This window comes from Apaloderma vittatum, unplaced genomic scaffold, assembly GCF_000703405.1.
Source record: "Apaloderma vittatum isolate BGI_N311 unplaced genomic scaffold, ASM70340v1 scaffold27990, whole genome shotgun sequence".
Taxonomy (NCBI): domain Eukaryota; kingdom Metazoa; phylum Chordata; class Aves; order Trogoniformes; family Trogonidae; genus Apaloderma; species Apaloderma vittatum.
In genome coordinates, this window is record NW_009694407.1 from 9,432 (window position 1) to 21,759 (window position 12,328).

Below are 12,328 nucleotides of genomic sequence, written 5' to 3' on the forward strand. Positions count from 1 at the left end.
TTTTTTTATGACTTGCTGCAAAGTCCTCTGCAGGGAAGTGTGTTTTATGTCTGGTCCTGCAACAGAACTAGTTATAAGAACTGCTTTGTGTTAAAACCTTGCACAGACATGTGTACATACATGTGCATATGCAGAGCATTCTTACACACAACACTATTTTTCTCCAAACCCAAGGACTGTGTGGTGGAACTTGTTGACATTTTGCTGATGGCACTTCTGGTGTCTTGAGTTCTTCCCTGCTCGTGGACTTAGGAAACAGGAAAGCTGGGAATCACATAATGTGGTTCTTTTTTTCTTGATGTAGCTAGCTTCTGTTCTGCTGTCTGTTAGCAGCTTGTTCTTAATTTGCCTCTCTGCAAAGAAAAATCTCTCAACTTCTACACGTTCTAAGAAAACGATTTGGTTAGTTCTTACTAGGAGTAGAAGCGTTGAGGAGAGCGAACCCCCTCCGCGAAGTCTAGAATATAAACTGCTGGTTCTCCACGTGCATCGTCTGACAGCTCGGGTAGCCTTCCTATTTTCTTGTCCTAGCATCTTCTCCTTTCAGACTCTTTGTACTCTGGGCTTAACAGCTGCATTTCCGTGGTCAGATTCTCATCTTGTGCTTCATATGTTATTTTAATGGCTCCTCCATAGTCACTGTTTTAAGCACACTAGAAGCTTGGAGGTGGTTGTAAAGGGCTATTAGCAGCTAGAGCAAAGGTTGGTTTTGCGTCTCTGCGTGACGGGGTAGTCGGTTTTCCATTCTTTTTTTCTCCATGAGACTAATACCAGTTGTGTAAGCTTTTGAAAAAGTAACCAAACAGTTATAACTTGCTTTTTCTTGTCTTAATTATCTTCTTTCCAATTTGTACTGTCAAGGAGCCTCAAGAAATGTGTGTAATTGTCTCAGATACAGCTTCCCACTGCGTCAGAGACGTGAAGCTTCCTTTGGAATGCCAGTTTTATCTTTCTCCTTGCAGCTTGAATAATGATGAAAAACTTGTGATAATCTGTTTTTTTCAGATAACGTTTTCAAGTTGTGTTCAGTGTTGTGTTCAGGTGTGGATATGTACGAATGGGTGTATATTTGTGTTGTAAAATAATCATACCTGGTTCTCTCTAGATACTAGGATATTCATGAACACATCCGGATTGCATAAGCTCTTGGATATTATCCAGGTAAATAATTAATGCTTCTTCCAGAAAGCTGCTGCCTAATGGGGTGGTCTGCTTCAATTTTTGCCCAGGTTGTTCCTTTACAGATTTGATGTCCCCTTTTGGAGATGCTCAGTTTAAATTTGTCTGGTTTTAGCCCCCACCAGGTGGAGCTGGGTTACTGAGCCGTTTACTTTCTGGCAGCAGCATCTGGGAATAGGAGACCTTCTCATGAAATAACAGAACAGACCAAGGGTCAAAAAACAAACAACAGATAATTTAAGATCTTTTTTGCCCTCCACATCTTTAGTTGGAGGGTGATGATGCAGATGACAACTTAATGTATGTAATCATTACTTTTCTGTCTTTGATTAATGTTGGTTTTTTAAAAATTAAAAATTATAATTCAACTGCTGATGCAAGAAATTCCATGATGTTGAAGTCAGTTGTGGTTGGCAACGTTCAATCTCTTTGTAGTTCTCTGGTTTTGTTCCTCTCATTGGTAACCTGCCTAATAGATTAGGTGCCAGGCTTCTTCAGAAATCCTCGATGACGTAGATCTTTTTCTGGAAAATGTGCTGCTTACAAGGAACTTATATTTATAGGGAGGAGAAGAGTGTTGGAGAAGGTGATACAGTAATGAAGATGGAGTCACGAGGAGAGTAATATCTGTGAAGGAGCAAAAATGAGGAGAAGAACACAACAATTTATTTAATCTGAAAAGTGAATTACTTCTGTGTCCAGCTCTGCCTTTGGCGGCAGCCAACAAACTCTTTTTTCTTTTTTTTTTTTTTTTTTTTTTTACCTTCCTCAATACGCTTGCTTATTTCCACAACACTTCTTAGAAGAATTGTAATGAAATTCTGTTCTGTCTGGGTGCAGTACTGACTATGTACTTCAGTTTTCCTTTTTTGCTGCTGGATTTATAACATTCGCACTTTTTCCCTTCCTAAGATTATGACTGTTTATATAGGATTTTGTGTCCATTTTTATTAAACTGGGAGGGTTTAAATCATCTGGCTCTGAAGATCAGCTTTCTTGTTGCAACTAGCTGACACTTTTATGAGCTTGGATAACTCCTTTTAAATGTCTAAAGAAATTTCGTTTAGAAAAATTATCAGAAGTTACAAATATTTGAGAACCACAGCTGTTTTCATTGAAGATTTATTGGAATGCCATATGTTTGAACCAACATCTCCCTTAGTCAGAAGACATCGCATGCAGGAAAGAGAGAGAAGCCTGACTCAAAGAGTCGATAGAAGCTTTTAATTCAATATGTGGACAACTAGATAATGATTACAAGTTGCTTTTTTTTGATTTGGGGTATTATTAGTTGTGGGGTATCATGGCTGAAACTTTAAACGAAGGGAATCAAAAGGTTCTTTAACACTCAGTGGTGACTGATCTCATGAATGTGTAGCGTGTTTTTAGAACAATGCTGTGTGGTTAGCAGGAATTGCCTGTAAAAAATTTATTTATTCAAGGTTCTCTACTTAATTACCAGGAGCAAGGAGAGATATTTAAGGTGTTCACAGCAGTAACTTTTGTGGAGATACTTCTCAGCGCAGAGGTATGGTGGGGATTTTGTTGGAAAAAGTTGTTAAATCTTCCCATTTGTTTGCATCCATTTTCCAGACAGTGTTCAACATTGATCCTCCAGAAGGCACAACAGCTTTCGTACCGCGTCAGTTGGTGTCTAGATATTATAAGGTACGGGATGCTTTATCTTCTACATTTTTCCCCGCTGACATTTCATGTCTGTGCTTAGCGTATCCAAGACTCAGCAGGATATGGATAGTGTAGCAAATTATGATGTTGGTTACAGGGAGGATCTGTAAATTCTTCCAGGAAATGTTGATGGTGGTTTTCCCTCAGGTGCATATTCATCTGGATAACGGTAATCAGAAGAAGAAACAAAGGACAGATCTCTGGAATTCATCGTCTACGAAAAAACAAGGTACAGGACTCCGGTTTTAGCAGGGGAGCTCATGCAAAAGCTGGACTGGAAAAACTGCTCAACTGCTCCTTTCTGGTTGAAATAAGAGAAAACAATTGAAGACATCCCCATCTGCATTACTTGACGTTTGTGAACAGGGAGTCCTGGCAAATTTTGGAATGTCACTGTAGGACTGTTCAGTGAAACACCACCTGTGTTGCCTTGAATGTTAAAAACTACTCTGAGGAGGAAAGGGCTGAACAGACAAACTCAGCCAGGGCATGCTCCCAGATCTATCTGTAGGCAAAAAACCCCAGTGTTTAAAACGAAATGGTGTAGTGTTCCTTGTAGAGCTGGGAATAATCTCCATTGTGGAATGGTTGCTTGTATTGGTGTAGAAAAAAAATCTTCAGACCAGCCCAAGAGTGGGAAACCCTCCTGCAGGATTGCCATTGAGGTTTATGAAATGTTCTATTTTCCTCACGTCAGCTGTATTTCTTTGTATAACTGTGGTGTCTCTAGCACAAAATTGGTGTTGCTAAGGCTGTAATTGCCTTTTATAAGAAGGAGGTTCATGTATTGATACGACACTGAAGACGTGTGCCAAAAGTATTATAAGCCTAAATTCCATGAAAGTTCTTAATCTCTCTTGAAATTACTCATATGGAGTGGAGGAGTTAGAATTGATTGGTAAAGGCTCATGTGATGCCCCAGGATTCTTAGCCAGAAAATCCCATGCCAGCTGAACAGCCTCAGGGCACCGTTGTCTTCTCTGAGACAGAACCTTTTTTTGAGCAAGTCCCTATGTTCTTCAGGGCGCGTTGTCACTTCTTGATGGTTTCAGTCTCAACTATACTTTTCAAGTCCTTGTTGAACCGAAATTTCTCCCTCTCCTTGTCTCTCTCCTCCCACCTCCAAGGATCTTGGTGACTGCCTTGCATCGTATCTACTTAATTACCCAGGTAAATGCTCTTGAGAATGTGTTTCACAGAAGTCCTTTTCTTAAGGACAAAAGTAACATTCCTCAAAGAATGAATTTCCGTGAGTTCAATGAGTTTGCACATAACGCCTCCTTAAGTGTTTCCACAAAGTGAATTCTGTTCTGTTTATGAGCAGAAGGCTGCTCTTTGGTAATCTGCAAATATTATTTTCCTGAAATATTGCTCAATTGGATTTTGAAGTTACAGGAATAATTCTAAAGAGATCTTGTTAAATATATATCCAGGAAAAGGCTAATGGAGACACTTTAGATTTATGGCATAATGTGGAGGATTTATACACCGAAACAATACAAAGGAGAATTCTTTTAAGATTTAGTAGACACGTACTAATATATTTGCTTTTCAAATTACAACAGTATTTTCAAGTACCTATGCAAGAGATTATTAATTTGTTGAGACTTGCACTAGGTTCAGACCTAGCAGAGGCCAAGACTGATCAGGGCTCCAGTTTCCCATAGTGATATGGAAGATTGTATAGAAATTATGTAGATTATTCGTGAGGTGTTTGAGTTTTCATTAATTGATGAGCTGGATGAAATAGGCAGATCGCACAGAAACGATGCAAACCTTTGAAGAAAAAGGATTTTGTGGAAATTATTTGCTTGAGGATAGTTCTCTACAAACCAATTACATGAGAAGCGACAGAGCTTGGGATGGCTTTTGGTTCTGAGGTGCCACTCAGGAACACACTATTGAGCTGTTGTAGCTTTATGTTAAGGTAAAATGCTCTTGGTTTGCTCTAAGTCGTGTTGTAAACTATCCACAAACTGTTCCTGTGTAGAGTAGCCATCCTTGTATTAGCAATGGAAAAATCCGAGATCTACTTTGTGTAACATCCAACCCTCCCTGCTGGTGAACGGGACCTTTGAAACAGGTTTAATATCATTAAGCTTAAAGATGTAATTGTGGGCTGAAGCTGGACTGCAGTGCCAGCTCCTCCAAGAACTGGGCAGCCAGTGCCTCGCAGCGATCCTGCAGGGGTTCGGGGAGGTGTAGCTCAAACGCAGCATTGGTGAGACAAATGTGAGTGGTTCGTGCTCTCTTTTGGACGACCCTGTATCGACAAGGCTTGCCTCTTTTGCTGGAATTTCTTAAGCTCCTGACATAAACGACTTTGCTCTTGTCTGTAGGTACTTGCTGGCCTCCCTATGCACAGAGCCGAACTGTAATTTGCACCGGTTCTTAGGGTGAATTAAAGAGATACAGAATTTGCTAAATTTTGGGATGCAATTCTTCTAGAATCCTGACATCGTTGGCATGGATTTGCCCAAATGAGATGAAAAGATAAAACTTTAGCTTAAAGTACATGTTCTCATGTACTTCTAAGCAGTAAGTGACTCACTGGGCATGTATTACTGGGGATTTCCTGAAACCCTCGGCTCCTTTTTGGAAATGGAGTCTTTGAACAAAGTGTGTATGTTTAAAAGACACACACAAGATGGGGATGCTAGTTGTCTGGTTTTTTTTCTTTAACCTGAAACTGATGCTGAACTGAATCAAACACAGAAACAAAAGCTAATGCTTTATTCGGCTGCTCTGATTGTCCCTGAAAAGCTGGTGCTATGTTTTCAACAAGACCAGCTGTGGCACAGCCATAAGCTGAGCAATGGAAGACCTGACTGGAGCGCTTTATCTGGTTTTCTTTCTATCTGGTGCTAATTTATTATCCCAGATTTTCAGCGTCGTGCACGTTTGTATATCCCCATCCCACAAGAGATTTGAGCCCAAGGGGTGGACTTGTCTTTGGTGTTTGGAGTGTCTTTCTCTTCTTTTTTTTTTAAATATTTTTGAGTAACTTCAGTCGTTTGTCCTTCATCCCAGTATTCTGCTGTTCTTCTGCCCTGCTTCCTCTTCCAGTCGGCCGTGGCAGCGGGACATGAATCAGTGGATGGAGGACTGAGCAGTTTTTAGCTGCTCGATCTGCCCACTACTTGCCAACAAAAAGCTCTGATGCTCTGTCTTTTCTATAACCTTCTTCTGATTAAAAGTATAATCTACTTAAGGTGTGAGGGAGCAATGACTATATTTCAGACAGGTATGGTAATTAAATCAGGGAAGGACCAAAGCAGAACCTACCATACATCTGGAATTTTAGCTTCAGATCCTGGAGATTTAACTTTCAGAAGCTGAGACGCAGTGTGCCATGGTACTAATCATATTCTAGTTTTTTCCACTGACAGACTTGCTTCTTGGTGTCTTGTCTTTGTTTATTACAGGAAAGACCTTAAGCTATTGGTGTTTCAGCCCTGGATACAGCATGCATGAGCTTGTTCGACAGGGAGTAAGGACAATTATCCTCACTAGTGGGACTCTCTCCCCCCTCTCATCATTTACAATGGAAATGCAGATGTAAGTACGTTAATGTGCAAATGGTTCCAATGCCCTGTTCTTGTGACTTTAGGTTTTCTCTCCGTATTTTTGAGTGTTCTGGGCAGGTATCCAGTAGGGAATTATACAGTGAGTATAACTGGGATCTTACTTTTGTGTTTCTTTAGCCCTTTTCCTGTTTGCTTGGAGAATCCTCACGTTATCGATAAGCACCAGCTCTGGGTTGGGATCCTTCCAAAGGGCCCTGATGGAACTGAGCTTACTTCCAACTACGAGAAAAGGTAATGAACTCCCACGTGGAATTCTGCTTTGAAGTCTTGGATTCTACCCTCAGGAGAGCTTGTGAAATAAGTGTCTCTGTAGTGTCCCTGACCTACTCACTGACTTTCTGATTTCACCTTGGACTTGCCTGTTCGTGTGACTGGCCTCGCTTTTTTTATCTGCGTTGCATTACTAAGGAAAACATCCAAATATTTGCCAAGCTTTTCATCATCACTTTTTTTTCTTGCTTTCCTCTGATCTTTCATGATTTTGCCTGGGTCTTTCTGCTCTCCGGAGTAGACAGTGCTTCTGCTGCCAGCAGAATTTCCTGCAAGTGAGGAACACCAAAGCTTGTTTTCATTGTATATCGACTTTTGTTGATACTCACGGATATAATGAGTAACGATACAATGAAATAAACATCCAGTGATACTCATTGACATCTCTGCTTATGGTTTTAAAAGGTGTTTTTGTGCTTTAGTGTGCATATGGCAGAAGTTTCTGGGCTTGCCAGCTCTCTGAAGTTGTTAAAGAGTTGGCATCACATCAGTGCTAGTGCTTTAGTTAGGGATGTAATCCTCCTGCAGTGTTTTGAAATGCGGGCCAGTTCGTTGTGTGCGATCCGCATGTTCTTCCACCTAACTTTTTCTTCCTGTAGTGCTCATATTTTTTTGTGTGGGCATGTCCTTAAATCTCATTTCAATTTCAACATTGCTGAATTCTCAGCCAGACGTTTGTCTATAATTTATCCTACTGTAGGCCAGACTTATGTTTTTTCAGCCGTACAGAAAAATAATTAAAAAACAAAACGCAGAGCTCAAAGGAGTTTCACTGAGGGGGGAAAAATAAAAAAGAAAAATGCCAGGCATTCTGCACAACTGGAAAGAGTTCAGCCCTTGTGATTGATTTTTATAGGGAAGAGAAAGTCTGGAAAACTCTCAGACTGTATTTTTGATGTTTAGAAACTTAGGGTGCTGTTTCAGTGTATTTTGTTGTCTTTGAAGGGGGAAGGTCAGGGATCTCCCCTCAGGGCTAGTGTATTTTTTTTTTTCTTTTGAAGGAAGGAAATTCACAGTGCTTGCTGTGTTTTGACAACATCTGAGTGGTATTAGGGTATTCATAGGTCTTAAAATAAGTATGTTCTGTTGTGTTGGTTTTTTTTTCTATATATATAGGTTTCCTGAGAAAACAGTATGCAAAACCACAGGGCATTAAAAAGAAAGAAACAAAGGCATGAGAGAACAAGTGACTTTTCAGGAAGGGCTGAAAGAGACATGCTGCTCATCGTAGATCAGTACCTTTTCATTCAAAGAAAAAGTGATTTGCTTTGCTTATGCTATGAGTAAATAAAAACCATAGTAACCAATTTCATCCTTTTTGCCCCTGCAGCCTTACCACACCTAATTAATTATTATTTTAAATAGCTGTAACGTTAGTCAGCCTTGGCAGCATCTTCAGGCTTTTCTGGCAAAACTTCACCCTTCAGTTGTTGGTATTAATCATCGAACTCCTACGGCTGCCCATTTCTACTTGTTACATTTTGATAATATTGAAGGTTAGGTGATCTTCAATGCTAATATTAAGTATATTAATAGTAATATGTATGTGTAGTCATGTAGTATGTGTAGTAGTAAAGTGTAGTCAAGATATAACTCATTTTTTGTGCTTGGTGTGGGTACTTGCTGCGGAAAGGAGAGCAGCTGAGATTATGGATGTGCTGTTTTATCTGAATGTCAGAGGAAGCTGATATGTGTGAAGAACAGAAAAGAAAATACAATGATGTTTCTTGATTCTTCTTCTTTGTAGATTTTCGGAAGATTATTTATCTTCTCTGGGGAAAACAGTTGGTAAGTTTATACCTTGACTACAAGATTATTGAAGTTATTGTAAAAACCCCAAACAATCAACTTCTAATACAACATTCATGTGAGAAGGTAGACAAGATTTTGGAAGGAACCTCTGCAGTCTGTGTGCTCCATCTCAGGATGAACATACCTTGAGCCTCACCCTCACCTGTCTTGTTGCAGGTAATCTTGTGCGAGTGGTGCCGCACGGACTGTTGGTGTTCTTCCCATCGTATCCTGTCATGGATAAGAGCCTGGAATATTGGAGGGTACGTTAATGGCTCTGCCTCTTCGGCTGGTTCAGTTACACGTGTTGAACGGTTTGTAGTTTTGCTATCTAACAGTGTTCATTAAAAATTCTTTGGTAGTAAGGAATTTGCAAAATTAAAAACCTCCATCAGGCTTCTTCTCTTTTGATCACGATACACTGAAATGCAGCATTGTAGAAACCAAACCCAAAGTAATAGATTATCTCATCTGATCTGATCTCAGAGTTCATTTGATTTCACCAGGCTTCTTTTTACTAAAAATCCAAATTAGAGTTGGGCCAAGTGCTTCAATTCTTAAGGGTGGGGTGAGAAATCCCAATATGAGCATTTCTCTTCCATTTGTAACTGTTGCAGCCGTACCTTTTGTTGGCTGCGGTGCTTGGGACTTGAGTGCTCCTGACGCGGGTTGGTAAAACAGGGCTGATTTAAACGCTCCTTCTCCTTGGAAGGGAACGCCGGGGCTGTTGCGCTGTGGAGCGGTCTCTGGGAGGTGGCTGTTGGTGCAAGTTGGAAAGAAATGGATCCTCCATCCACACGATGTCCAAGTTGCACGAACCGCAAGGAGTTGCTGTGGGTGTTGTTAGGATTGCGTGTTTCTGCTTCCGTCTCTTCCTCTGTTTGGTGAGAGAGGAACAGGCTGTACTGGGGACGTCTGTGGTGACAGCTGCTGAGCGTTTCCTTCCCTGTGGGCAGTTCTGCTCCTGTGCTCACTTTTCACGTGGCTGTTTCTGATACGTTCATTCTCTGTTGAACAGGAGCGTGATTTTGCTAAGAGAATAGAAGAAGCGAAGCCAATGTTTGTGGAACCCAGGAACAAAGGAAGCTTTTCAGAGGTATTCACGTTACGTTTCTGCAATGTTTTCAGAAACTCTTTTTATATTCATGTACCTTCTCTAAGATGTGTTTGGGTGTGAAACACACAGATTTTATCCTAGGATAAAGTTAAAACTCCTTGAGAGCTACTTTGAAGTATAGTTCTGTTCCTTTACTCTTTTGGTCAGTTGTGCAGGGTGCAGCCTTCACCAGAAATCCCGTGGAGGAACAGTGGCTGATGTACATATGTGCTGAGTAATGGGGGGTGGATACTGTCACTTCAGCCAGCGGCATCTTTAAATGTTCTGCTGGACACTTCCTACCAGCTTGTTGCAATTCAGGAGTTGTGCAGTGTCATCTTGTTTATTTACAGCTGCTCTGTTTGCTTCTTAAGAGTAAATGATACCTGCAGATTGCTTCCCTGGTTTGCCTGTTTTACTCAAGGATCTGCAGAAACAAAGGACAGTCCATGTTCTACCTTCTCATCAAAAGTACTGACAATAATCTTTTATGGTTACCCAGATGTATCCAAGATCTCACAGTAATGCAAGAATTTTACTAAGCAAGTGGCTTCTCACATTTGCAATTAGTAAAGAAAATTACACTAAGTTAAATTAATTGCATTTTAGACCTTAATGTACAAGTCAGATTTAGCTAGAACAGCTTTCTACTTATGCATACTTATGCATAAGGATAATGCTATTTCTACTCTGGCTTCAACTAGTTGTATCTTTTAGGTAATAGATGCCTACTATGATAAAGTTGCATCTCCCAAGTCCAACGGAGCCGCTTTTTTGGCAGTGTGTCGGGGGAAGGTAATGTCACTGAGAACTTATTTTGTGTGAGCTCAGATTATATAGGTGATGGGAGGGAAAAAAACCCTATCATTCTGGATTTCAATCTGCTTCTGTTGCACAGTTACTTGATTGTATGTGGAAAAAAACCTAGGAGGAGTAGGCTGCCCTGAAGCCTTTTCAAAATTATGTCAAGTTTACGTAGGCCTCCTTCCATTTTATTTTTATTAAAGGGATGCATCTTTGAGTTCTTTAAAGGGGATGAGCATCATTGTTATGTTTCCTGTTGGCTGCTCACCAAAAAATCAGCCCATTAGTTGAGAACAACTGTTCTGGAGGAGAACTAAAAGAAACAGTTGTAATCAAACATGTTAGAACAACACTGCTGAAAACCAAAAAGTATTGCTTAGCTTTTAAAAAATATCCAGTGACTTCAGGTCCTCTGGACATGTTTCATGGCCTTTCATTTGCATTTTCAAGTGCTGGCAAGATGATCTGTGGTTCAGTGGAAATGTTTGCAAAATGATAAATTACTTACCTTTTGGCCGCTCTTTACTGTGTACAGAGAGAAGGTTCAAACTTCTTTTGAACTTTCAGTCTCCATCTCCAAAGCAGCTGTTGGATCTGCAAAGAGAAGATGTAGCTCTTTTTGGGTGGGACTTTCAGCTGGATATGCTTCTCCTTCCAACAACAGCCTGTTACCCTGAGAGGAACAGAGGCTGCGGAGGGACCACACGGTGCAGTCACGTGCAGCTGAAAGGCAGACTTTAGCTTGTTGTAGCCACAAGGTTAATGGTGTGACTGCCAAATCGGAAATAGCTGGGAAGACGAACCAAAAGAGATATGTCAGAAGCTCTGAAACTACTTCTCTTCTCAGCCGTTGCTTCCAGATACCCTCCTGGGTTGTCGCTCAGCTTTTCCGTTGACAGTAGGTTCCCACGGGTTTTCTGTGGTTGGTGTTCGTTTTACAAAATGATTTGCCAGCCCGGCATGGGACGTGAGCATGCACAGGGAGCACGAGTTACAAAGCACCTGAGAGCGTGCGAGCAGCAAAGCTGGTGGATGAGACGCTGTAGTCTGGTGAATCCTGAGCAGGTTTCTGGTAGCTCGCTGGTACTGCTTTGAAATGACTCTGTTCCTTTTTTTTAATGTCAGAGAGCCTCGTGCTCCTTTCACATCTTGTTAAAAGTTCGGGTCATGGAAGGTTTAAAACAGAAGTAGTGGCTGAAGCTTAAGACATCTTCTGCGTAGAGCTGTTCTGCTTATCCAGGAACAAGACAGATATGTTAGCGGTGTTGGCTGAGCCAGGACCTCCTGTAGGAAAAAGCAAAGTTTAAAGTCCTGGTAGTAAAAGCAAAAAATCAAATTGAAACTCTTCGTAATGTATTCATAAAGTACACTTGGCTGGGGATTTAACTTAATGGAGAGAAAAAAGGGCAATAACTGCTGAATTGCTCTGAAACATCACTTCGCATCCAATTGATAATGGAAAACATTCTCTCTTCAGGCCAGCGAAGGCCTGGATTTTGCAGACATAAACGGACGAGGAGTCATCATTACTGGGCTTCCATTTCCCCCTTGTAAAGATCCCAGGATCATTTTAAAGATGCAGTTCCTGGATGAAATGAGAAGAAGCGGTGCAGGTGCACAGGTAATGTGGGGCAGCTTTTCCCTGTTGGCTGTTTGCAGGTTTGTCCTGTTGTTTGCCCCTCTGTCTCCCTAGACTTGTCCGAGGCATTTGATGCTGTCCCACGTGACATCCTTGTCTCTAAGATGGAGAGATGGGGGCTTGACGGATGGACCACTCGGTGGATAAGGAACTGGCTAGAGGGTTGCACTGAGAGTTGTGGCCAATGGCTCGATGTCCACGTGGAGACCAGTGACAAGCGGTGTTCCTCAGAGCTCTGCTCTGGTTCCAGGGCTGTTCAGCATCTTTGTCAGCGAC

At 41.2% G+C, this 12,328-nt stretch overlaps 1 protein-coding gene across 1 annotated transcript in view; it reads left to right on the forward strand.

The window, feature by feature from the left end:
• Window positions 1-12,039, forward strand: part of RTEL1 (regulator of telomere elongation helicase 1) — a gene marked incomplete at its 3' end in the record, with an annotated part of 21,017 nt that extends 8,978 nt beyond the window's left edge. The window contains exons 13-22 of the mRNA XM_009867558.1: window positions 1,106-1,161; window positions 2,773-2,847; window positions 3,013-3,094; window positions 6,291-6,423; window positions 6,570-6,683; window positions 8,470-8,510; window positions 8,691-8,776; window positions 9,532-9,609; window positions 10,327-10,404; window positions 11,891-12,039. Of these exons, the coding sequence (XP_009865860.1) occupies window positions 1,106-1,161; window positions 2,773-2,847; window positions 3,013-3,094; window positions 6,291-6,423; window positions 6,570-6,683; window positions 8,470-8,510; window positions 8,691-8,776; window positions 9,532-9,609; window positions 10,327-10,404; window positions 11,891-12,039 (892 nt within the window). The remainder of the gene's footprint in view (window positions 1-1,105; window positions 1,162-2,772; window positions 2,848-3,012; window positions 3,095-6,290; window positions 6,424-6,569; window positions 6,684-8,469; window positions 8,511-8,690; window positions 8,777-9,531; window positions 9,610-10,326; window positions 10,405-11,890) is intronic.
• Between the last annotated feature and the right edge of the window lie 289 nt (window positions 12,040-12,328).